Genomic DNA, 25,886 nt, shown 5'->3' on the forward strand with positions numbered 1-25,886 from the left:
CACCTCTTCCACAAACATATTTCTAATCTGTTCTGGTCTGCATCAATAGAATAGTCTTAAAAGAGGGGCATAGGCAACTTGATGTGGGCAGTATCCTGTTCAGATTTACATTGCTTTTCTGTAGTTTTGCTGATTCCATGCAACTACATTTCCCTGAGAGCTACTATTGACTTGATGGTATTGGCTGCCAGTTGGCAGGGAGGATTCACCTAGATTAGGTGGTTACTTCCTGTTCCTGTCTACAGACTTGGAAAAATGGAGAGAGTTTACTTTCTTCCAAAGGTTTCTCAGAACATAGTGGTACAAAATGTTCAGAAGTAGGAAAATTCCGTAAAAAGCTATGTTTGGTTACCCTCAGATAAACATTTCCATTAATATTTCATTTCATTTTGAGCCCCTTTCTAATTTGTAGCATTTTTTTCAATGTATGTAGGTGGCCTCAAACCATATGGTAAAAGTATTTTCCAAAAACATTCAATCTTTGTCTTACTATGAACTGTTTTCCTTATTTTCTTGTCATTGAGAAGCTCCTGTCAACAGGCTCAAATCCCTTTTTCTACTTTGATCTGTCTCTGATTATGCTGATGTCTTATGTCCTTTTGGGAACTCATACATGTTTTAATAACACATTTAAGAATGAAATTGCCTATTTCTTCCCTCTGTGTGTTGGGAGACGAAAAAAATTTTGTTGCTATTTTTAGATAATATGTATTGAATGTTCCCATAGTCATTGCCCTGTACAAAGTAATTATCAAACACAAGATGCAATCTCTTGTACTCAGTGATGTTTATTCTGTTTCAGTCTACTTTAAAATGCTTAAATTCCCAAGTTCTTTTCCCCATTAAATGTTGCTTCTAGGTATTGGGGGTTTTTTTAAATTCCATATATGTGTTCTTTGTAAAAGACGTTGGATGAGCATTTGTAAATAAGAAATTAGAGTCCCAGATTTTGAAGGAATAGTTTTATTCTGTCTACTAAAAGTCTGATTTCTTCCATCTTCAGGCATCTGTCCTAAACACAGTGGGGTTGTCAAGTAGCAATCCCTCCCATCTTTGACACAGATACTTCCCCGCAATACCAACCCCCAAAGTGGATGTTGCCTGGGGCAGGTAAGGAACAGGGAGAGTGCAGAAGAATCTGCATCTGCTCTACCTCTTATGAGGGTTCTTGAGAACACATATTCAACAGTACCTAAAATTAATAAAATGTTAAGTCTGGAAGAGACCATAGCAAGTTATTAAGACTGTCAGACTACTTCCTGTTCCCTGAAATTGTTGTGCACTTTTATATCTTCATGTCCTTGCCTATTATGGAGTGCCTTTTCTCCCAGGCTGCCTAGTAAAATGCAGCTTATCTTCTAGTACCTTACCCCCTGAATTAATCATCCCTCTCATCAGTGATAGCATAGCATAATAGGAAACTGTATATAATTTCCTCCACTATGTGTTTGAATGCCCTCCAACGTATTTCATAATATAGTGTTTAATTGGTATTCTTTTTCTATTTACCCTAAAAATTTTGACTGTTTGCTCGAATAGATAGGATTATAGTAAGATTGATATACATATATATTTTAGAGGGATAAATAAGAGAATTGAAGGTAAAGTACTTTTAAATGCCTTTCATTTCTGGTGTTTTTGATCAAAAATGTATTCACTCACACTTTTAGGTTTCTCACTCAAATCACTGAGGAAAAGAATGTACAACTTACTATGTTATTGAGAAGCCATCATGGTATTTTAAAGACATGTTATTATATTACAGTATGATTCACTTTGTTATGAATCTGCCAAGGGACCTGTCTTATGTAGAGATATTTTACATAGGCGTTGTTATGGGAGAGAATTGATATCTTACTATCCATATAATGGTTGCTAACGTTGATTCTACCAAATCAGAAAGTGAAAAATGAAGAGGTGAAATTCATTTTTAAAGATAGTGTGTGAATTTTAGTATTTGTGTGAGTAATAGAAGAATTGGTGAGAAAATAATTCCATCTAATTCTTGTCTTCCTGATCAACTATTAGTCAAGAGCAATTAGAGAAAATTTCCAAGTGGAACATTAGAATCTTATCTCGAGTTATAAGATGTTTAGTACATCTGATGTAGAAAGCAGAAAACCTGGAATTTACCTTTTGCTTTTTATTTTAGTACCTTTAGTGTAGGTCATCCAGCACGTGAATACTAACATCGACAATAAAGTTGGCCTTATATTTTAGTCATCTTCTTCAGTGTCTCTGGGCATTTGGCTCTTGGAAGAAGGTAATTCTTAGTTCTGCTCCCTGGTATTTATACATTATTTATTTGGGAACCTGTCTGCCATTGTGGCTACCTGTCAGAACTCAGCATATTTTAAATGTTTGAGGTGGGTGATTGAAGTGCTTGAACAGGAAGTCTTTTCACCCAATTGCTGATGACTGACTAGAGAGTACTTTAAAGAATGTGTTCTCTAACTCAACAGCATATTATAAGAAATATGTGAAATATGTTATGTCCCCCTAAAATTTAAATTTTTAGAAAGTAGAAATGTATTGTAGTATACCAATAATACTGTGAATGCTTATATTAACATGAACCATCCCTAGCTATGGGATATTAATCTTTTTACAAAATGTCCTAAAATGTGTAAATTAATTTATTTCATAAAAACTGACATATAAAGTTGCTTCTATTTAGAAAACAATTGGTTTTAGACTTAACCATTAATCGAGGCTGTCAGTGGTTTGCTGCAGAACCCAGACATCTACTGTATTGAACTTCATTTAAAACTACATTACCTTCTTGATGCCATTTTATTATAATTGATACTTTAATATTTGATGCTTGAGAGATTATATTTATTGGCAATAATTTTATCTAAAAGTTAAAATAAATTTTCTGGTTTCAGAGTATTCCTTTGTTAATGTTTGCTGTTGCCCTTCGCCTCTCTGAACCCTACTCATTTTTCTAGGCCAAACTGAAGATGACCGAACTCAATGAAATTTTCTTCTGTCCCAGTAGCTTATTTTATGGCATTTTGGACATGGTTTATAGCACTTACTTCCTTTTGCCTATTGTTAGTTAGCTTTGAACATGCCTGCCTCCTGTACTGGCTCCTAGAGAGCAACGACTATGATTCAGGCAACTTTGTATCTCCTGTAGCACCTTTCACAGTACTTTGCCCCAATATATTCAGTAAGTATTTATTGAAATTGTTGATTTTTCCCCTGATTTTCTAAACTAAACTTACAAATCAATCAGTAACTTGAGGTTTAAATGAGGAATCAGACAGTCAGCCATGATGGTTAAGGCTCTATAGTCAAGATTGCCCAGATTTGAGTTCCTATTTCATTATGTAATTAACTCTGGGACTGCTTCATCTGTAAAATAGGAATGCTAGTAGTAATATCAGCTGGCTAGAGTTGTTAATGAGGATTAACATAGATAATTTGTTTAAAACATTTATTGTGCTTCCTAACATATAGGATACACTCAATACAATGTAGGTATAGTTATTGCTAAATGCACTCCTATTGGGCTAGACTCAGCCCCTTGAGGGCCTGTCATTTGGTCTTTATAGCTCAGGTACTTCACTTTGTATATAGTAAATACTCAATAAATACTTGCTTGAGTTGAACTGATTGATTTACCCTATTTTTATCTTCCAACAGCCCACTGTTTGTAACATGGAAGATTGGTCGAGACAAAAGATTGCGTGGATGCATAGGTACTTTTTCTGCCATGAATTTGCATTCAGGACTCAGGGAGTACACACTTACCAGGTGAAGACCAATTTTTGTTACCTCTGCTTCTACATTAAAAAAAAAAAAAACTTATGAAACTTGAACCTGATACTTTAACTCCTTTTCCTTTAGTAAATTGTCAACATTCTTGACTCCTTTCATGTCAGATTTTTTCTTCTCTTCAACCATTTGCCTTATCTCGGGTAAAAGGTTATTGATTTATATTATCATAATATGAAATACTGTGATTACATGTGTTCTGCCATAGATGTTGTGAAGTGTTTTTTTTCTTTCAATGGCCAGCTTATTTTGTATAACTTGAAAATCAATGACCAAATGTCCATGAGTTACTAAAATATTATTTCCATAATAAGTCATTGGGATTTCTCTGTTAGGCTTTTTAAAAATTGTTAATGTCTGTTTCATCTGACATATTTCGTTACACTTTTATGTACTTTTGAAATAGAAGGGAGAACCTAGGAAGAAAGTAATACCACAGCCTGGCAGCATAATCATTCACATTCACACTTTACTCAGAATTAATTGTAGCTTACTTATTTTGTTTCATCTAACATGAGGATAAAGTGATGAATGCCTCATTATAGTTATTAAGACTTTGTTCTTAATTTCTGAACTCACAAAAAGCTGTCTAGCACGCCATCTGATTCTTTTGGTTCACGTTTAGATTTCTAGCAAATTGTGTTCCAAAATTACTTCAAAAGAAGAAAATTCCTTAAATAATAAGCTATTAGTAAAGGGATTTCCTATTTTTGTTCATATTTCAGGGTGATTATCTGATACAGTTTCTATAGTTGTAATATGCACAGTGTCTGTCCAATGAGAAATTGGTCCCTGCTGACTATTTGTACTTGTGGCAAGTTGCTAAACCTCCAGTAGATAAAGTAGTAATTACAATATTTTGTTCTATATATTTAATAGAGATGTTAGGGGAATGAAGTAATAATCAATCACTACTTTGCTTCAGGATTAACATTGTGGAACATTCATTATTTTACTTTAGAATTGCATAAATGCAGTTCATAGCATCAGTTAATAAAATGCTGTAACTGAGTTTAGTATTCTTATATGTGAAGATGTAGCTCACAGCTGCAGAGTTTTCTTAGCTTACAGTCCTGCCCGGAAAGAAAAGCAAAGGCTTGGAGGGTCACGTTCATTCTTAGATTTTCACAGGTATTAGAAATTGGGTGTTTGGATTCCATTAAATAACACACAGGCAGTAAAGGGGTCAAAACACATATTCTGGAAATAGCTACAGCTTGCTGAAGATAGTGTAAATGCTAGTCTAGGCATATTAGATTTTTTTTTTCCTGACATGAAATACCATGGGCTCATTTGGGACTTTATCAAATTCTGCCAGTGACTACCTCTTTGGGACAGGTGCATATGAAATTACTCTTTTAATAGCTAATCAAAGCAATTTATTATACATTTCCTAAAATAAGTTGTTATGAGGAATAGTGGTTCCTTGGTAATGCTTGAAAAAAGGATTCTATGGCGAAAAAAATTTTGGAAACAGTGGTTAAACAAATTTAAATAGCTCTGCTCACTGCAGGACTTCTCAGAACCTTTTATGTTAATAGTGTTGTGAATCTCTAAGAGAGAGAGATACAGAATGCAGCATGTCCCAGACTTAAACTTTTTTGACTACAGAAAACCCTTTTATCGTCCCACCCCGGTGTCTTATGCCATTAGTTTTCCAAGGAACACATTTTCAGAAACACAAGTCTGTATAAAATTTCCATTTTTCTTTTTTTTTTTTTTTTTAAAGATTTTATTTATTTTATTTTTTCCCCCCAAAGCCCCAGTGGGTAGTTGTATGTCGTAGCTGCACATCCTTCTAGTTGCTGTATGTGGGACTCGGCCTCAGGATGAACGGAGAAGTGGTGCCTCGATGCGCACCCGGGATCCGAACCCGGGCCACCAGCATCGCAGCGCGCGCACTTAACCACCAAGCCACGGGGCCGGCCCATCCATTTTTCTTTATAGTTGGGCAGTCTGAGTTGGTAGTATAGACACCCTTTGTACTTTCTAATGAAATTGTGTCAGAAATCCTAGTTTCAAGTATTATATACTTTAGAAATCCTTAGTAGTCGTAACTAGTACCGATTTGGTTTTGTTTAAAGAAAATATGAAATTCTTTTGCCTACATTGATAAGAAATATCCAACTTTTCTGGTCTTGTGGATCTGTCTCCTAGGATAATTAACAGAAGAATTACGGTATTTTTTTCTGACAGTAATGTGATTCTGAATGAATCATTCAAATAGTTGAACTTGGAAATTTGCCTACATTTGTATATGTGGTTACCCTCATTGTAGTCTATGGCTCTTCCTATTTACTTTTCAACTTTTTTCTCATGTTTCTGTACAACTTCTTGAAATTGTATGTAGCGCAGTAGAGAGATGTGTGTGTTTGTGTGTGTATATACATATATACATACCTGGTCTTCTCATTTTTGTTTGGCTTAATTTGCTTGGCTCAATATGATAATAAGAATGAAGTTATTTGGAAAAGATGAACAAAAGAAAACAAGTCTTACGAAATACAGTTGCTCTTTTTTCTCAATTCATTTGAGAGTCAAAACAGTCGAGTCATTTAAAAAAGTTGCAATATACTGTATTTCAGTCCAACAGGGCACTTATCATTTCTACGTGCTGTTGTTGTTGTTATTATTATTAATACCTACCATTTATTAAGAACTTACTGCATGTCAGACACTGCAGAGGAGTTTATATGCATGGTCCTCACAACAACTTTTAGGTATTAATATCCACATTTTTAAAATGAGGAAACTGAGATTTACAGAATTTAAGTAATTTACCCACTCACATCTAGTAAGTGGTAGAACTAGGATTCAAAACCAGTCCATCTGCCTACAAAGTCCAGCTCTTAACTACTATACTTAAGATAAGACAAAATAAATTTTCCTGAGAATTTGTTTTGCAGCTTTATCACGGAAAAAATGAACTTGAAAGCAGGTCACTAGAAATTGTATAAATTATGGATCAATAATAATTCTTCAAAAATTCTAGTTAGTAGTTAAGATTGAAATTTTGGAGCATTATTTTAAATTCTGGAAAATCCGTAGATGAGATTATAAAAAGTATATCACTCAGGGTTGTATAGACTAGTCAGAAGAAAATTGACTTGGATTAATATTGTAGAAAAGGATAATGCTTATTACAAAACTATACTACTGTATGCTATGAAATTGTATTCTTTGGCTACATGTAAGTAATGGACTAGACTTCGAGAAGAATACAGTTTTCCTTAACATAACAATTGGTGATTCTTGGAGTCTGGTCTTCCAATCTTAAAAACCCATAAATCACAAAATTTATAAATGGAATCAAATTAACTTGGGGGTTGGGGATAAAAGGGAAAGGGAGGAAGTAAAACAAAAAATAAACAGTGAAATTAAAGACTCACCAGGTATAGGTGTCTTTTTTAAAAAAAAATAGAATATCTGGTTTTTCACTCTCTTCGTCTGTGATAGACTGTTGTTTAGTTTTCAGAATGTTACTCAGCTATACCTTTTATTTTTTTATTGTAAAATATACATAACATGAAATTTACCATTGTAACCAATTTTCAATGTACAGTCCTGTAGCCTTAAGTACATTGACATTGATGTGCAACCATCACCACCATTCATCTCCAGAATTCTTTCATCTTCCCCAACTGAAACTCTGCACCCACTAAACACTAACTCCTTATGCCTCCCTCCCCAGCACCTGGCAACCATCATTCTACTTTGTCTCTATGAATATGACTCTTCTAGGTATCTCATATAAGTGGAATCATACAGTATTTGTCTTTTTGTGACTGATTTATTTCACTTAGCATAATGTCTTCAAGGTTCATCCACATGTAGCATGTATCAGAATTTCCTTCCCTTTTAAGGCTGAATAATATTCCACTCTGTGTACCTACCACATTTTGTTTATCCACTCATCCATCTGTGGACACTTGGGTGACTTCCACCTTTTGGCCATTGCAAATAATGCTGCCATGAAATGGGTATACAAGTATCTGTTTGAGTACCCTTTTTTCTTTTAAAAAGCTAACAGTTTTATAGAAGACAATGATCTAGTTTGTTTGAAGTCTCTTAATCTGTAAAACCTAAATCTAAAAAATGACCAGGTACTTTTTAAATGTCTATCCTGGATTAAGTTTTTATTTATAAACATGTTGCTTTAAAATTTAAATACTTGTCATAGTCAAGTTGTACGTTCTCCTAATTGAAATTTTGATTTCAGACTGAAATAAAACATTATAAATAGCCTGAAGATTTCCTCCCAATTGTAAAAATGCATAGTTTCTGTGTAGATAGCAAGAAAACTGTGAGAATTACAACATAGAACGATTAAATAGACTCTTCTTTCCTTGTCCTTGGAGACTCTGGGTAAAAGCAGGAAAGACTATAGCAAATAAGAAGTAGGAGGGAGAGCACAGAATTATTGGTAGAAGTGTATTCATGGTGACAAATTAAAGTCCACAGATTACTGTATTTATTAGTGGTCAAAACTTCAATGTAGAAACATTCTTTTTCCCAATTGAAGAACAAGAATTTCTAGTTTTTATCAAGCTACTTGCATTTATGGCTTTTATATATTAGAAAGCAGAGAAATTTATTTCCTCTCTTTTAGTACTTTATATACTTTTATAGAGAACAAAATAATGACTAATATAGATGAGCACAAACATCTTAGTCAAAGAAGATTCTTTAACATTTTGGCTAATAAATTGTCCAGCAAAGTGTAGGTCTTTTCTTTATGTAAATTCAAGTTGGTAGTAGTTTTTTCTAGAATATGAAGTGATTAATAGATGTGTTCTTATTTTGTAAAACAGGAATGTGGTGTATCATCACACTTAAAAGACTATCTTTTCTTATTATTTACTTTGTTATACTTAGACCTCTTGTCAATGAAGTAATTATGCCAGTGCCGGCAGTGTCTGGAGATTGATTCTGAACTATGCTACTTTGTTGCACTGCTTAATTCTGAGAAATTAGCAACAGAAGTTTGTTCCTTTCTAGGGAACAGGGAGACCACGCAAAAGGTGACGTGTTTTGTTTTGTTTTGTGTGAGGGGTGTGTGTGTGTGTGTGTGTGTGTGTGTGTGAGAGAGAGAGAGAAAGAGAGGATGAGAGAGACATTGTTTGCATGTTACAAATGTTCACTTACTATTAGGCTTTTTGAGATATTGGAAATAGCTAACAGACCTGCTTTATTACTTTCAAAGGTCCTGGCTAGATTGGGTACTTCTGGGTGACTAGATTCGTTGTAAACCAAATTTGCTTTCATATTTTGGTGTTGTAATCTGGCATTTTTCTAAAGCAGTATGAGTTTAAAACCATTGTAAACAGTGTAATTATATTTTCCCCCTCAGGGTGGACTATTTTGTGATCATTCATATTCTTGATTATTTTAGGTAACTAGACTTGGCTCATTGTGAATAATTAGTTTAAACAAGCTCCCCCCCCTCCTCATTTAGTAATAGTCCTCAGGGTAGCATCTCCCAGATTGATTTTTCTTATGAAAAGAAAAGCTGTACATGAGTCACTTCTGATTGTACACTATTGTCATGGAAGCTCATTCTGGAGATGTTAAGGCTAGACTATTTTTTGGCAAGTGTCTGTGGTAAGACTCCTGGCTAAAATATGCTTTTTGGAGAAATAAATTTGATATATCAAAAAGTCTATGCAAAATTAATTAATTTACAATCTACATTTTGTTGCTTTTTCACAAAATGCAGGAGGGCCCGAGTCCTAAAACTTATACCTAATTTGTTAGTTTCAGTGTATAAATTACCAAATGAGAAATTAAGTGTTTGTCAGATTTTATAAGCATTTAATTTAAGGTATAGTTTGGAACCTAGATTGTTATATGCCCCTTACTCAGAATTATCCATAGGATAGCACGGCTAACTATAATCTGTTGAAATCTGGAATCTTCATTTTAGCTGCTAGTTTAATGCACTCCTTCATTATCCCATGGTTGTGCTAATGTGCAGAGATGTGTCCAAAAAATGGCCAGCAGAATGTGGAAAGAGAAACTAAAGAGTAAGAACCATTCCAAGTATGGGTAATGGCTCCTGAGTTATAGAGAATTATCTGAATTCATATAGCACCTACTACCACAGAAATTAAGTGTAGTGAATATATCAGATTCTAATTCCTTATCACATCTTTCAGATCTTCAGAGTCTCTAGTTGGAATCCCCATGCTGCTTTGATTAAGAGCCACAGGCACAATACCTTTGGGTAGAAAAGCAGAAAAAGCCATCTGTAAAAAGGTGAAGGTGTGAGAGAATCAGAAAATGGGCTTTTGTGGTGTCAGAGCTCTTGGTTATTCCGTTTCATTAGGAGAGGATAAACTACAAGAAATCGACTCTATTCTTACATTTATCTATAAACTTTACCCTTTTGCTTCTAGGAGGCTGCTATCTCCCCCTTTAATCATGTTTAAACAGTTCACCCTGCAAATCTGGTCTAAATTTTGCCATAGGAGTTTATAATATAGTAGAAGAGATAAGTTATAAAAATAATTATAGTCCTAGGTAGAAAGTGGTTTTTGCCAAAGAGGCAGAGGAAGTGATACTGGATGAACAGATACTCTACGTCTGTAATAAAAGCAGAAATGTATTTAAAGCAATTTATGAAATTATTTCATTTGGTCCATCCCTAGTTCACTGTAAGTAAAAGCAAAACACTTTATACCACTTTTTGGTTTGTTTTTATCCTACCTGCACAAAAAAAGTCCAAATTACAGGGATGTGTATAAATTGCTATTATCAAAGTGACCACATACAAGGTATTGGGTATTTTGAGAGATTACTAACACTTATTTTGAAGGGGAAAATGAACTTGCTATGGGAAAAAATAAAAACCTCAGAAATAGAGTACACTTAAAAGAGTGTGTGCGCGCGCGCGCACACACACGCTTCACCAAAGAGTAGCTAGAGCCAGTTGGATTGTAGCCCTGATGCTTAACAAATGAAGAAAATTAAAAGTTAATAGTTTAGATTCCACTTTCCTCTTGTCCCATTAAAATGAATTCATATTTTGTTTCAGTATGGTAAACTGATATCTACCTCCTTTCCTGAGTGTCATTGCTTGAGTCTTCACTTTTTCAGATGAAAGACTGAAATAGTAAAGATAAATTAGAACACAAATATTGTATGAAATTATTATTATATTAGATGTAGTCTAAAATTATATGTAGACATTTAACAATATATTTACTTTTGTCTGAACATTTACCAAACAAATATTGGGTCTACGTATAAGTGATTAAAGTATTTGAGTCATTAGGACCTGAACGAACAAGAGAACAGATTAGTATCTTAGTGTTCTGGAAGAATAAGATGGTTAGAGCGATGTATGCTGAAGGCAGTAATTCCTGTCTAGAATATCATGCAAAGAATCTGCTCTTACCACTTCTAGGGGACAATATTGCTAGTAATTTGAGTATTTTAAAATGATTGAATGTTGAAGTTTTTGTCCAGCAATTGAATATTAAATTTTTAGTTATTATTTTATGAGCATGGGAAAATACTTTCGAAAAGATTTCCTTAAAAAAGCAAAAGAAACAAAGCCCTCTTCTGTGATCTTTGCCCTTCCCTCAAACTTTAAACTACCTCAAATATGTATATTCAAAGTAGTAGCCCTTGGAAAAAATTTCCTTTTTGTTATTGATAACATTTTGGTGTTCTTTAAAGGCTAAATACTTATTGTTAACACTTTATCTTGCATTATAAATATATTTGTTTTAGAAACAACTTCCAAATTTTTTTACATTCTCTCTCACTTTAAAAAAAAAGAGCAAACATTTAGTATAGAAGTCTTGTCACAAAGAGTTACATTATCTGGACTGCTTCTTGTTAACAAAAGAAATTAAAAACCCATACTATATAACAAATAAAATAGACATGGGCAAATGGTAACTTTTTAAAAAGTTCTATTGGAATAAGAATTTCATAGGTGCTGATAATTTTTAAACATGGAAAACAATGTTTAATATATTCTATTGAGAATGAAGCTTTAATATCTGATGTGCATTTTCCAGTATGTTTAAAATTTTAAAATGAAGAAATATGTTAGATTCATAAAGTATAGATTTGCAATTGGTCTCATGTTCAGAAAATTCATTTTTATTAATTTTACAATTTTACTTCAGCTCACAAAATTATCCTGCAAATAAAAATATTGAAACTATGGGCTTCATCATTCAAATTAGATTAGCATGTTATTGTCCCCATTTTTAACCCTCATTTTTTAATTTATACATTGAAATGTCAACTTTTTTGTCCTTCCTAGTGGTGAAAGAGAAGATTAGAAAAAGATGTAAAATAAATTATTCAGAAGCTTTAATTAAAGGGATTGCCCAGAACTCAACTTCTGTTGCTATACCCAGCTACTTCCAGGACTGCTTTATATATTCCACAAAGCTGATTTAAAAGGTTCCAACTGTTGCTACTTCACTGAGGATGGGAGGAAAGAGAATTTCTTTTAAATTCTTCAGGCTGCTTTAAACCTAAGCCATTCTTCTAAGATGACCTTCTGTTGCTCTCCAGCTAAGGGGGATTGATTTGCTTCCCTAGGTCTAGAGAAGTCTGCTAAGCCTTTGAAATGAGTGGAGCTGTGTTGCATATGAAGAGCAGTAAATAACCATACACTGCTGGTTAGACTTATACTGCTGATTAGGTGATGGGTTCAATCCCTGTTTGGGACAGTTCGCTTTGTTTTGCTCCGTATCACAGACTGCGCCCTAGACCCTGGGCATGTGATTGCAAGGGGGCTCAGATAAAAAGAGCATGTGGGTGATTCAGTACCACACCCAAAGCGTCAGCATTGTCTCAGCGTATGAAACCTGCTACATTTGGAGTACCCAAAACTTAGCCATCTCATAAATAATTAATAATAATTCTAATCAAAATTGCTTTGAATGTAAAACAAAAATGAGAATATTTTAAAAATGTTAATTTCTTTTCAAAAGCCCTCTGAAGAGAGCCAATGTGACATTGGGAAAAAAGCTCTTTGCAGTGGCAGTGGAACTGAGAACACTGTTTGGGTTTCAACAGGCCTGAAAATGCTCTGGGCAAAAGGGGAGGTTTCTGCTTGGATCTCTGGCCTCAGAGCAGTCTGGAGAAATTGTTTATTAGTTTTCTTGAGTTTCTGCGTTTAATAAAGGGTAGTGGCTAAGGATGGGAGTCACCTCAGATAACAGTGGATTTCAGCTGAAGCAACTCTTAAGTACTTCAGTGGTGAAAGGATGAGTATGTTAAATTCACAAGCTTGTAAATACATGTTACAAAATGTAATTGCTCTTTTTAAAAGTACATTTTTTTAAAAGCTGCATTTAAAAGCTCCATCTCCATCTATGGTGTATTGGGATGTTCCTGTGCCTCATGTATCAACTCACTAAGGTATGTGTTTATGGTCTAAGCGTATGTGCCCTACCATGTTGTTGCATCTTCCTCTTCATAGCTTTTATTATTGCTCAGAGCAGCACACGTACCCCATTAGCCAAAATGGACACAAACGCACCCATTGGCATGACTAAAGTCTCCTCAGTTATCGTCAATCCTTATACCTGAGACAAGAAGCTCCCCCATGTCTACCCATCTTTCCTAGAATAAAACCCAAGTCATTCCAAAACCTATGTTTCACTTACAGTAAAGTTAATGTCCTACGATGCCACCATGCTCTATCTGCCCCTGCCTCTCCCCCAATCTCTTACTCTCATCCCTCTTAAGAAGCATGGCATATGAGGCCCTAACCTCACACTCCAGCCAGGCACAATTATTCACCACTTCCCAAATATAGTCTTTTTTTTTTTTTTTTTTTGTGAGGAGATCAGCCCTGTGCTAACATCCACCAATCCTCCTCTTTTTTTGCTGAGGAAGACGGCCCTGGGCTAACATCTGTGCCCATCTTCCTCCACTTTATATGGGACGCCGCCACAGCATGGCTTGCCAAACAGTGCGTCGGTGCGCGCCCGGGATCCGAACCAGCGAACCCCGGGCCGCCGCAGCGGAGCGCGCGCACTTAACCGCTTGCGCCACCAAGCCGGCCCCCCAAATATAGTCTTTCATGTCTCTCTGGCTTTGAACATTTTTTCTCTGCCTACCACGCCTCTCTCCATTTCTACCTAGTCAACTCCTACTCATCCTTCAAGACTCAGCTTGCTCATTACTTCCTCTATGAAATTTCCTTGACACTCCCCAGCGAAGTTGGTCAGTCTCTGTGTTCTCCTAGCACTTTGTTCAGGCCTCTATTAGAACACTTAACACGCTGGATTGCAATGATTAACTTTACGTGCTCATCTCTCCCTTTTGAACTTCTCCTCAGCAGTAGTTTACCAAGCCACATCAAAGCAAATAAACAGAAACTAGTCTCATCACTTTGTAGCAACTTCACTTGATGCTGATAACCATTTCTACTCTCTTCTCTTTCTGTGTGCTTCTGTTAGCTTAGGTTTGTCACCTTTTCTTGCTGCCAGCGTACTTGAGCCAGTAGAAATTGCCGATGCTGATTGGTAGTGAAAGGAGTAGTTTAAGGCCAGTTGGAGTTATACTGAGCCAGGGGACAGAGATCCTTACCCAGTACACTTTAGAAAGCAGGTTATCATAAGGTTGATCTCTTGTTGTAAGTGCTATAAGTGATTGAAGAAGTACAATGTGAATTGGTGCTCACCATGGAACCAAAGAGCTGGAAGGCATCCCTAGAAGTCATCTAGTCCAACCCCTATTAGATACTTTTATCTCTCTTAAAATCTCCCAAGAAATGAGCATCTCGTCTCTATCTGGGTATCTCCATTGACTTGGAACTCATTACCAGTTAAGTAGCCATTTCATTTTCAAACACCTAAACCCACTGCCACAACTCCAGTTACCACATAGCTCTAGTTGAAGTGCCAGAAGTCAAAGATTGCCTATGTTTAGCACTTTATTCTTTATGGAAAGCCACATTAACCAACAGTGGTTAAACTCACCCTCTGAGTAATATCTGAGTCTTTAGAAGTTTAGGAGTGGTAAGATACACAGCTTGACAACTGACTCCATTCACCTACCCAGGATAATTTTAACTGACTCCTTATTGAAACTTTGAAGCTGCTGCTCCCACAACTTCTCTCACTGCCTACATTAGACTTCTGGAATTGGCTGGGCCCAGAGAGTCCATAGATTCTGAGATAGAACTGGTACTAGAACTTTTAGTACCTCCAACAGTTGATCATACAAAATTGGAACTAGGGTTAGAACACAGGTCTTCTGACATTACCTGGGACTGCCACTACAATTTCCACAATAGAAGGGATCCATAAATGTATGTAAATTTATTTATTTTAGTTTTATGTTAAGCATACAGTTTCAAGGTGTCCTGTAATAAAAATAATCATTTTGTAATGTAAAGGCTCACTCTCAAGTTGTCTGCCTTGTATCAAGTTCGGGCGTATTTCCATAAAATGAAGACTGCCGTTAGAGCTGTTCAACCATAACTTCAGGAGTAACAGAATATCAGTATTAGAGAAACCCAAAGCAAGACCCAAAGCAAAAAAATAAAATTAAAAAATATATATATACATGTATATGAAGTTTATTCTTATCTTCAATTTCCCTTTTTCTCAAATGTGCCTCCAACATATAACTAGTTATATTTCCTAATTACAATAATAACTTCTATTTTTTTGTGTGCACTGGACTTGTCCTAAGAATTTCATATACGTTACCTCATTTAATCTTTTCAACAACTATGTGCAGTTGAATGTATTTCACTTATATTACAGTTAGGGCAAAACCAGGTCTTAGAGAGGTTAAGTAAGTTGCTAAATGACAACTAATATATGACAGTACCTGAATTTGAGCCTGATTCTGTCTGGCTCTGTCTCCAAAGTCTATTCCCAACCACTAAGCTATACTTCTCCCCTCCACTTATGTCACTCTCTCTCCTCCCGAGAAAGCTTCTTATAGCTATTTGTTCTACTAACTCAACTAATATCCCCTGGTCTCAGCTCACAGCAAAAACAAACAAACATTGAATAACTTTTCTCTTCATCTGGGGACTCAATTTCTTAACTCAGTATTCCAAAATCTCCATTACAGCCCCAGTCTGTTAACTACAGTCTTATTCAACTTCTCCTGGGTTCTCTTTCCTTTTAGAATCTTGCAGCACACTCTCTCCCTCATGTGCCTTTTTTCTTCACAGCTATCCTCTCGGTCCAGTTTGGTGTTCTGAACTCCCCTAGTCCCATCAGAATTGATCATTTTCTCAGGGATATACACTCCCCAAGCTTTGACTTCTTTCTATGCAATATTTGCATTTAATGTCAGCAAGTTTACATGGCATACTAGTTCAACCTTCAGGATTCTAGCTAGGCATGCTCCCCTGAAATCTACTATGACTTTTGAGGGGCTTCGCCATAAGGGACTGTAGATAAAACCCCTGGCTCTGCTCTTTTCTGCAACTGGTTAAAGGGAGACATCATTTCAGGAATAAGAAGCCAGTCTGTTCCTTAGAAATTATAATTAAGGAAACAAATTCCAAGTTTCTAGGTAATTTAGACCAAATTTATTGCCTTAGTTTTCATTTTTACAATTTGAAGTTCCTTGGGGCAACTAATAAAACAAGAAACAGCTGTATAAATGGAGAACAAATATATCCATGACTGACATTTTTTTCATAGATTTAAAAAAGTAATTTCAGGAAAGAATTGTGTGTATTTGGTCATAGACTATGCTGTTTTAGAATTCTTACAATCATAGAGTTTAAAAAAATAAAATTCTCCAGATTATGTCTCTTTATTACTGCAGCTGGGATTCAGGAATGTGAGTATTTCAAAGACAGGAAAGATTTTTTTAAATGTATTTTTTATTGAATACAAGTCTTTTATGGGTGTATTATTTATATTTTTTTAATTTTGAGGTAAATGGTAATGAAAACTTTAGAACCATAGGCATTATGAATATATTCTGTTTTTGCCCCAATCCATTTAAAAGCTTTTCTTTGTCAAAAACAAATAATACATCATTGGAAGTCTGTTTTTAGGATGGGTATTTTAAAATTTGACAGGAAAATACCTTTCAGATTTTTTATTTGCATACTGCCTGTTAATTATTATAAAATTAATAGCAATGTTGATTGGTTCATTGTCCACGTCACATGATTCTTAATAGGATTTCAAAGAATTTTGCCAGCATAAGAAGTTGTCATTTCACATATTCAAGTCCCACCTACCAGAGACTCATCATGGCAACATGGCAACTTAATGATGCAGTGCAAGAGAAACCATTAAATAGCTGGAGATGCTAGCCTAGAAATTAGTAACATGTTTAGGCTTTGGGGTGTCAGTGAGGCTAAACAATGCACTTAAGTGTCATTTGTAGGCTTACATCATAGACCAAAGAGGTGGGAGGAAAGGGTGATGGGGCCTGGTAGAGCAGAAATTCTGCCAAATAGTTTAATGTCAGAATTGATTGCTGCTGTTCTGTCTCTTGCCTGAGGTATATCCCATTTTCAGTTCGAGACTAAGAAAACCTTCCAGAAAGAAAATTTTAAAATTTAAAACCAAATAAATTAGTAAGTGCTCGTGCATCCACAGTTTCACATTGCAGATTTCTTCTTCTGTTTCCCAAAGCATTCACCCAGGGTTTTCCCCAAACCCCCAGAGTTACTGCTTCTTCCTTTGTGTGCTCATTACATGCTGCTGGTACCTCTGGCACAGCACTTGCTTTATCTTGCCTCACAGTGTACTTGGTTTCTTACCTGATTGTCTTCTTTACTTAGATTGGCAGTCCCTGGAGGACCTGGGCTAAATTTTTCACATCTTTGTATCCCTTAAGTAGCTGTGGGGGGATTAGGCATAGATCAAAATAAATGTTTGAATGAGAGGGTCAATTCCCTTCGTAGACTGAAGTTTGTTTACTGGGTGGCTAAGGTAATTAAAAGAAAATGTTAGGAGCCGCAGCCTATGCAAGGGAAGCAAGAAATGAAGATGAAGGCGTCTCTGAAAATGTAAATCATAGGAAAATAAAATTAATTTGCAAAAGCCATTTACTTTCATTTTTAGGAACCTAGACATAATCTAAGGTGAGACATATCTATTTTGTTTTCTATTTATAATTTTAGATCAAGGAATTTTTTATTATTTGCTTTATAATTGCATCAGTTGTCATTTAATAGAAGACAGGAACACAGTTCTTGTGGGAGGCTTTAGGTAGACAAAATATTTAGATATTCTCGTTGCAGCTGTTAAGTTTTGCTATTATAAAAACGAAACAAGTGAAATAAAAGTTTTAAATGTGCTTCCATGGAAAAACCTATATATACTAATTCTACAAATAAGATGAATGAGAAACAGAAATAGCCTGAAGAACAGAAATGAGGGTGATATTTAGTGTCCTGTATGTTAGCTGTAGCACACAATTGCAACTTACAAGCTTTTGGTGTGTCACAAGGCCGCTTATTAGAATTGTTTCATGAAGCACATTTTATTCACGGTGGCACTACTGTCCATGTATTTTTTTTAATCCTCATAAGAGAGAGATGGCCATTTCTGTGAAGTTTTACTTGTAGTTCCTAGTCTTAAAAAGGTTGGGTGAGTGGTTGATGGTTTGTCAGAAATGATTTTTCTGTGATGGCCATACACTTTGTGGGACCAAAGTTTCAGGTGAGCATTCCCAAGTCATTCCTTCACATCGTGCCATTTATTAATATCTAATTAATTATGCTTGATTCTGTTAATGGATGAAACCACGTAGAGAAGCTGTGTTGATGTAGAAATAAAATTTGAATTCAGCAAACAAAAACAGTACCTCACCTTCTCTTCCCAAGGATGAATATTTGGGCTAGGGATTGCCATAACATTTTGATCATTATATTCAGCAAGTTCAAAAAAATCCTTTTAAGAGATGCAGCATCTAAGGGCTCCTGTCTGCAGTTATCAACTGTAGGAATATTTGCTCCAGAGTGGATCCCACCCTGTTCTGAGCCTGGCTTTCCTTGTCATTCCCCCACAATAAATACCACGCAATGATTGTGTAATGAATAAACAGTTTGGGGATTAAATAGAATGCTCAATATACTAAAGCTCAGTTGCAGTGGGGGGAAAAAAGGCTTTTTGATATACATTTGATAGGAATGTGTTAATTTCAATAAAACATCTGGTATAAAAAAAGTTGTGAATGCAGGACATTTGAGGGGGTTACAGAAGGAGAAGGGATTTACTGTGCTTAACAATTGCCAGTAGTCAATCCACTTCCAAGTTGTGATTTTGTCAGACTTGGAAATGAAGTGGGATCAGATCTCCTCGGCCCTTCAGTGGGAGAAGATCCAAATCCAGCTGCAGCACGGAGCAGTTACTGATTAAGAACTATGACTCTGCCCAGTGTCTAGTAGCTAGTTTTCATTAATATGCCTAATATTGCCCTTTTTATATTCTGGGTAAAAAAAAGAGTGCCTTTGTGGTTTATTGGTTGAACTTGTACAGCTGAATCTACTGTAAAAGGTCTCTGTTCATTGACATTATTTCACCACAGATATCAGTGTTCTTGCTGTTCTACTTATTTTCTTAATAAGGTAATTCAAACTTAGAATAGTTACTATAGTTTCAAAGCTTGATTGAAAGATGCATTCAGTATTTTCTCTAAATAAGCAGCAATTATAACAACACAGCTGTAAAGTTAGAATTTATATAAATCCTGATAGTCTTGCTTCTCAATTACATCATGTTGAAATAAGGTTTATTCACTTCGATTCCACATTTACTGAGCACTTAACTCTGAGCAAGGTACTGTACTAGGCACTGTGGAGCTACAAACATGAACAATACATGATATCTACCCTCAAGGAGCTTGTAGTCTAGTAAGAGAGATCAACATGTACACAAAAGGACTATAAGAAAGAATGTAACAAGTGCTACATTCAATGTTCGATGTATAAATAACACTACTAGAAGTGAGCGAGATTAGCTGTGGGTGGATAGGAAGAGCTATCCAACCAAAAGGTTTTACAGAAGAACTGACATTTAAGCTGAACCTCTGTGGACATTTAAGAATCAGTTTCAACGTTGAAAAGTGAGGATGTGGAGAAGGTAGGCATTATGTGTCCAAAAAACTTCCTGAGCCAAATGCAAGGAGACAGAATGTTGTTGGGGGGAGAGTTGTAAGTGTATGTTGTTGGGGGGAGAGTTGTAAGTAACCCTGTGTAGCTTGAACTCTAGCGAGGGCAGTGGGAGATAAAATGATAGACTGGGGCTGGATTTTTTCTAAAGGCATTGAATTGCCATTGAAAGATTTTCAGCAGAGTGATAAAGTCATCAGGGATGATTCTGGCTGCTTGTATATAGAATGGAATGGAAAGAATAGATATGAGAGACAGAACAGTTAGGAGGCTAATTTTAAATATTCCAAATGAGAGATGCTACAGGCCTGAATCAGATTAGTAGCAGAAAGGATGTAAAGAGACATGTAACACAGACATGGTAGTAATAGAACAAGATAAGACTGTATATGGGCAGTAAGATAAAGGGAAGAGTTGACGATGGCTCCAAAGGTTCCTTCTTATATTATGGGGAGATGACACAATTAAAAGTGATAGGCAACACAGGAAGAGGTACACATTTGACACATTGCTTGTAAAGGAGTTATTTTTAATGTCAAAGTAATTTTGACTTTAATTTTAGGTTATCTTTTTTCTGAATTTGAGCATTTAAGATTTTTTTTAATTAAGAATTTATTGAAAATTGTGTCCTTTCAGGATATGGTAGTGAGGGTGGAGTATACTATTTAATAAATTCTATTAGGTAGTCTTCTTATTTAATATATTATTTTATGTAAAAGTGTAATAAGGAATATAGAGGAACACGACCCTTGATATCATTATTTTCTTTTAGCCCATGCCACAAAGCAAAGCTTAGAAAATAAAAGATGATTTTTATAGGCTACCACTTGCGTGAAGAAACATTGATGTTGTAATATTTGTTAAAGTACAGCTAAACCCTCAAAATTCCTCTTTCTAACCAAATATACATTTTGTGGATGAGAAATCTATAAAGAAATAAATGTTTGTAAACACTGGGCGGTTGTTATGGAATTTAAATATCTGTACTTATTAGCTAAGAATGTCTGGGTTTCAAGGCTGAATTAAAATAGATTCCAGGCTTCCTTAAAGGTAAACAACACATCTGTTGATTTGTCTAGGACAATGGAAACTGACTGAATTTTGTATTATGATAAAAGTCAGCATCTTCTCTTCCATCTATTTAGCAATACTTTTGGGTAATCTTTTCTCCTTTGGGGAACTTTCCAGATGTTTTGTGAATATGATTTCAATTTAGAAGAGTTGTTTTTATATTGTAGCTGAGTGATGTCCTAACTCAAACTCTTAGACTGGTGTAATTCTAGCCAAGGGGTCCTCTGAAATGTGTGTAGGAGTGCCCTGTGACGCTTTGGCTTCCTTGACTTGCCTAGATTCTCAAAGCTGCCAGTGGGGGCAGTGCATGGAGTTAAAGAATCCAGTCCCTATTGCAGTAATTTCCATTAACAAAGAAAATAACATTTCCAGGTATCAGCCAGGGTCACTAAGTTTTGAACACTATTCATATAGTGCAGTGAAAATGAGTAGCTAGGACCACAAGCTGATTTAGATGGTTCCTTGGGTACAGATGTCGACTTGTACTTCCTGAAAGGAAGAGAAGCCCTGAAATTCAGTGAAAATGACAGGGTGATTGCTGTTGTACACATTGTCAAAAGATCCATTTTCAAATAAATAATCGCAAACATTTATTTTAATGCTAATGTATTGTAATAGTCTAACATTAAGTAGTGAAACAACTTTAGACAAGTGTCTAATTTGTATTATGACTACATTTGTTAATATTTGTTTAGAAAATTAATAGTCAATGCTTAGTTTTATCTAGATATGGATTATGCCTTTTATGATCTTCCATAGAAAAACCCTCCCAAATTAGAACAACTTGAAGCTGCTTAACTCTGCCCAGCAGTTGGTTTGTGTCCTGGGTTTGCTGACTGCCTTAAATATTTGCCCAAGTCAGGCAAAATTTAAAAAGTAAAATTCTCATTTAAAGAGAGTCACAAGCTTATGGTGTCCAGTTGTAGGTGATTTTTGGACTGTGGACCCTCTTGTCTCTCTCGATTAACACTGATGATAAAGAGGGGACACAGATGATCAACCAAGTAGATAAAGAGGCTTATGTTTTAAAAGAGAGTACAGACTTTCTTGCCCAAGACCATTTTGAAGAATTTTTTTCCCTATAAAACTTGCTGGCTAGCATTTCACTTTTGTTGGAACATTGACCTATGATTATTTTATTCAGTATTCTTGTGGGATACCTATCAATTTTAGTGTCCCAAATTTTCTTAAGCAAACACATTTGGTGGTTCTAGTATTTTCAAGGTTTCTATAGAAACTAGAAATCTTGGAGTCATTTTTTAAATCTTATTGCTCATATTTACAATTCTGTGTATGAAAAGAGGGAGTCTTACCACCTCAAACCAAGCGAAATTAGGAGAGTATCCATCCATGATGTGCTAGTTCTGTGTGTCTTGTGCTTAAGGGAAACCTGTATGAGTCCAGGAGCTTACAATATAATTCAAGCGTTAGACCTATCCTTGTGATGAGGTAACTAGGCCTGTAAGGCAGTGAGCCGTGCTCACAGACGGAATGGATGCGGGGAGCTGGAAGACGGCCCTGTGCTAGTGAAGTGAGAGCCAGTGTGGAGGTGTGAGGAGTAACAACCTCCAAGAATGCTTCCTTTGGACAGTGATGCTACTTTGTTGGGCTTTCATTTGATATTTGTTTCATAATGACTGAATATTTAGTACTTAATGTGTAAGTTTCCCAAGGACTTTGTGGCTTTGCCTTTTATTTTGTTTGTTCTGGTTTGTAGGTCTAAAACCTCAGGGATATAAGCTTTTTTTTATTTTTCCCCTCTCCCCCTATTTTACAGCTAGATATAACCCACGGTATTAAAAGTTTGTAACTTGTTTAGGTCAGATAGTAAGTGATTGAACTCAGAAAGCTTGGGCTGTATTTCTGATTTAGTTATTAGTGACCTACCGTAAGACTTGTGCTTAGAGGTCTTTGAGTGTGACCACGACTGTAGGCGAGAAGCTAGCAACACCAAAGTGGAAGTGGGAGCTCCCAAATTCAAAATGATTGCAGGAAGTCCAAGGTGATCAATAAAGAATGAATGAAATACTTATTTAAAAAATAGTTGTGCTTGTTTTAGTGACAAGATAACTCAAAGTGGGCTAACAGAGTGTTATCAAGTAGAGGTCTTCTAGAGACCTGCTTTTTCATATACACAAAAGATTTGTAATTATGATGTTACAGTGCACATTTAGATGGTTAATTCTAAAGTCCTGAAAATAGTTTCTCTTTCAGCAAGTCCTGTACTTCTCTTATAACCTTAATTACAAAGTTGATTTGCTTAGCGTAGCAGACCCTTCTTTTCCAGTCAGCCTAGGTCTGTTTGAATTAGCACAAATTTGGAATTAGTGGAGCTCAAATTAATCACGTTTTATTCTGTTACGAAGAGTTTGTTTTCCATCACTGATAATTATTTCCAGGAAAGTTAAGTCCACAGAAAATATTCTCTCAGTTTCCTTAATGTTGTTTACCAAAGTCTAAGAAGTGGCTTTTAGTTACATGGGGGAGGGAGAGGACATGGCAGTAGCAAAGGAAAATGAGGTGCTATAACCTGGTCTCTCAGATTTGTGGAGCAGGCTCTGAGCAGCATTCTAAACCAATATTATTCCTTCTAAAAGGCAAACCAGACCTGGGAATTTTAAGGTCTAATGTGATTGAGAAAATGTATGCTGGTGCATGCTAATACTTCAACCCCTGTCAGCCTGGTAAGTTGTAAGAACCTCTCAGTGGGCAGATATTCTGACAGCCCCACCAGAGGTGCACCAGAGGTCCACTCTCTTCCCCGAGAGTCAGCCCTTCTCTCACTAGATCATTCTCATTGCTTCAGAGGGCTGGTTTTCAACAAGTCCCCTTCCCCCCTTGGACACTTAGTCACCTGAAATCCCGCAGAGAACCAGAAGAGTGGGCAGAGGATTTTTTTTGAGGATTTTTTATTTGTGAACTGATGTCTGATTTCCTTTAGGCCCATGTTCATTTAGAGAGACTGTTTGTTTTCTTGCCCTTCTTTTTTCTCTGCCTGCCCTTTCTGACTTGTGATTCATTCAGTTCATAAGATGTTCCTTTATAAGAAGGTGTGAAAGGCATGAAAATAGACCAGTGATATGGGTCCCTATATGTTTCTAACTACAACAGAATAGTAGTAATAATCACCCCACAAACATAAGAGGCTATTGAGCTCCTTTAGGATGCAAAGCATCTGTGTTTTCCTTGGGGAAAAGGCCTGTGAGATCAAAGCAACTCTGTAACTCTATCATGGAAGTAGATTATTATCTATTTATAGCAGCCTATGAGTTTTAGATAGAAAAATGTTGCCAAACTGTGCTGCAGCACTGTGAATGCACAGTTATCTAGCTAAAGACTAAAAAGACCAGTTACTACCTCCCAAATGAACAGCATTTAATAGATATTAAACAGGGGAAAACACACTTTAGTGGACAGCTTTTAAGTTGATGAATAAAAGGATATTTAGAGTATGGGGGAACGTTGACTGTTTAATAAACAGTAATACCATTTAATGTTTATTATATTGCCAATAAATGCTTGTTAAATATGAGACTATGCGAGACTACCTTCCTATATTATTTCTTTCACTCATTAAATATTTACTCACCAGCTACTGAATTCTAGGCACTGAGTATACAGTGGTGGGCAAAAATGAGCAGAGTCACAATACTCATGGAGCTTATGGTCTAATGAAGTTATACATATAACACATACAGGGGTATAGTCAACAACTTAGTTTTTAATATGAATTTCTATAGGGTTTTGCTTAGCCTCGTAGATTTTCTACAAAAATGCTGGTATCCATAAAGTTAAAAGTAGTAAGGCCTTATGAGTTTAGTTGCCTTCTTCTTTTTTTGGTTTTACATCTCTAAAATGTGACTTGGTTTATGAGATTTGTACTTATCATCATTAGGTGCTCTGAGTTGTTCATGTAAATGCCAGTCATGTTATGGTAGTGTAGTGTAACTTCTATGAAGCAAGGTGTTCCACAGGATTGCAGTGGAACATACTATGCCCCTGGATGTATACTTGTGCTTGGCACATCGCAGGCACTCAATAAATATTTGCTGAATTAATTAATTCACGTTCATAGATATTTTCTTCCAGCAGTAATCATTAGGACTGCCACTTATTCATGGCAAGTTTTGCTGCTGTGGGGGACAGAGTTATTGTCACATGACTGAAATTTAAATTGCATGGCTTTTATCCATTGCATTTTTTCCATCCCCAAATGATGCTGTTTCCTTTTAGTATCTATTGTGGTTTTCCTAATATGTACTGTAGTACAGATTCAGCAATTGTCATTATTTCAGCAGCATATTGCGAAGCTTTTCCAACATATTTTATTACCCCATGTGCTTGTCTCATGGAAACAAAATCAAAGTAAGACCTTTTCAGAGTGAGAATTAAGTGATTTTTAATGGTAATAGAATGGAAAACTATACAAGTAAAATTTTTCTTTGCCTTTGGAAATTAAGTTTATCAAGATCTAAACCAAACAAGAGATGAAGAGTTAACATATCCTTTTCTATTTGATCAAGCTCACTTTAAACATATTTGTTGAAAGGAATAAAGTAAAATCTGTTCCAAGTTAAGAGATTGGAAGGTAGGTTGGATTAAAGTCTGAGAGCTTTAGCAGTACATCACGAACCACATATTTCTCCCATGGTGAATCTACACATGGCGTTGTGCTATTTACTTGAAAATGGGCGTTGAAGTTATCTTGCCCTGACCAGCTTATAATTTGACATATTTATACACACACAACCAGAACATACAGTGGCATTTACAACAAGGACAGATTCTCTAGATGTTAGAGCTTGATAAAAGGGGAATTAAATACCCTTTTTAAAAAATGTATAACTTTTCTGCTGAATGATCCTTCTGTGTAGCTCAGCAGCTAGGGAGAAATGATGAGGCAGAATGGATGGACTGGAAGGTAAAAAGAGTAAGGGGAAAAAGCACAATGAGG

General features: G+C 35.8%; 1 protein-coding gene across 1 annotated transcript in view; it reads left to right on the forward strand.

Moving 5' to 3' along the window:
- The window catches only part of AMMECR1 (AMMECR nuclear protein 1), a 107,515-nt gene that overhangs the window by 47,503 nt on the left and 34,126 nt on the right, over positions 1 to 25,886 (forward strand). The window contains exon 2 of the mRNA XM_004440485.3: positions 3,652 to 3,762. Coding sequence (XP_004440542.1) covers positions 3,652 to 3,762 — 111 coding nt within the window. The remainder of the gene's footprint in view (positions 1 to 3,651; positions 3,763 to 25,886) is intronic.

Source organism: Ceratotherium simum, chromosome X (assembly GCF_057802395.1).
Source record: "Ceratotherium simum simum isolate JZ-2026a chromosome X, ASM5780239v1, whole genome shotgun sequence".
Classification (NCBI taxonomy): Eukaryota; Metazoa; Chordata; class Mammalia; order Perissodactyla; family Rhinocerotidae; genus Ceratotherium; species Ceratotherium simum.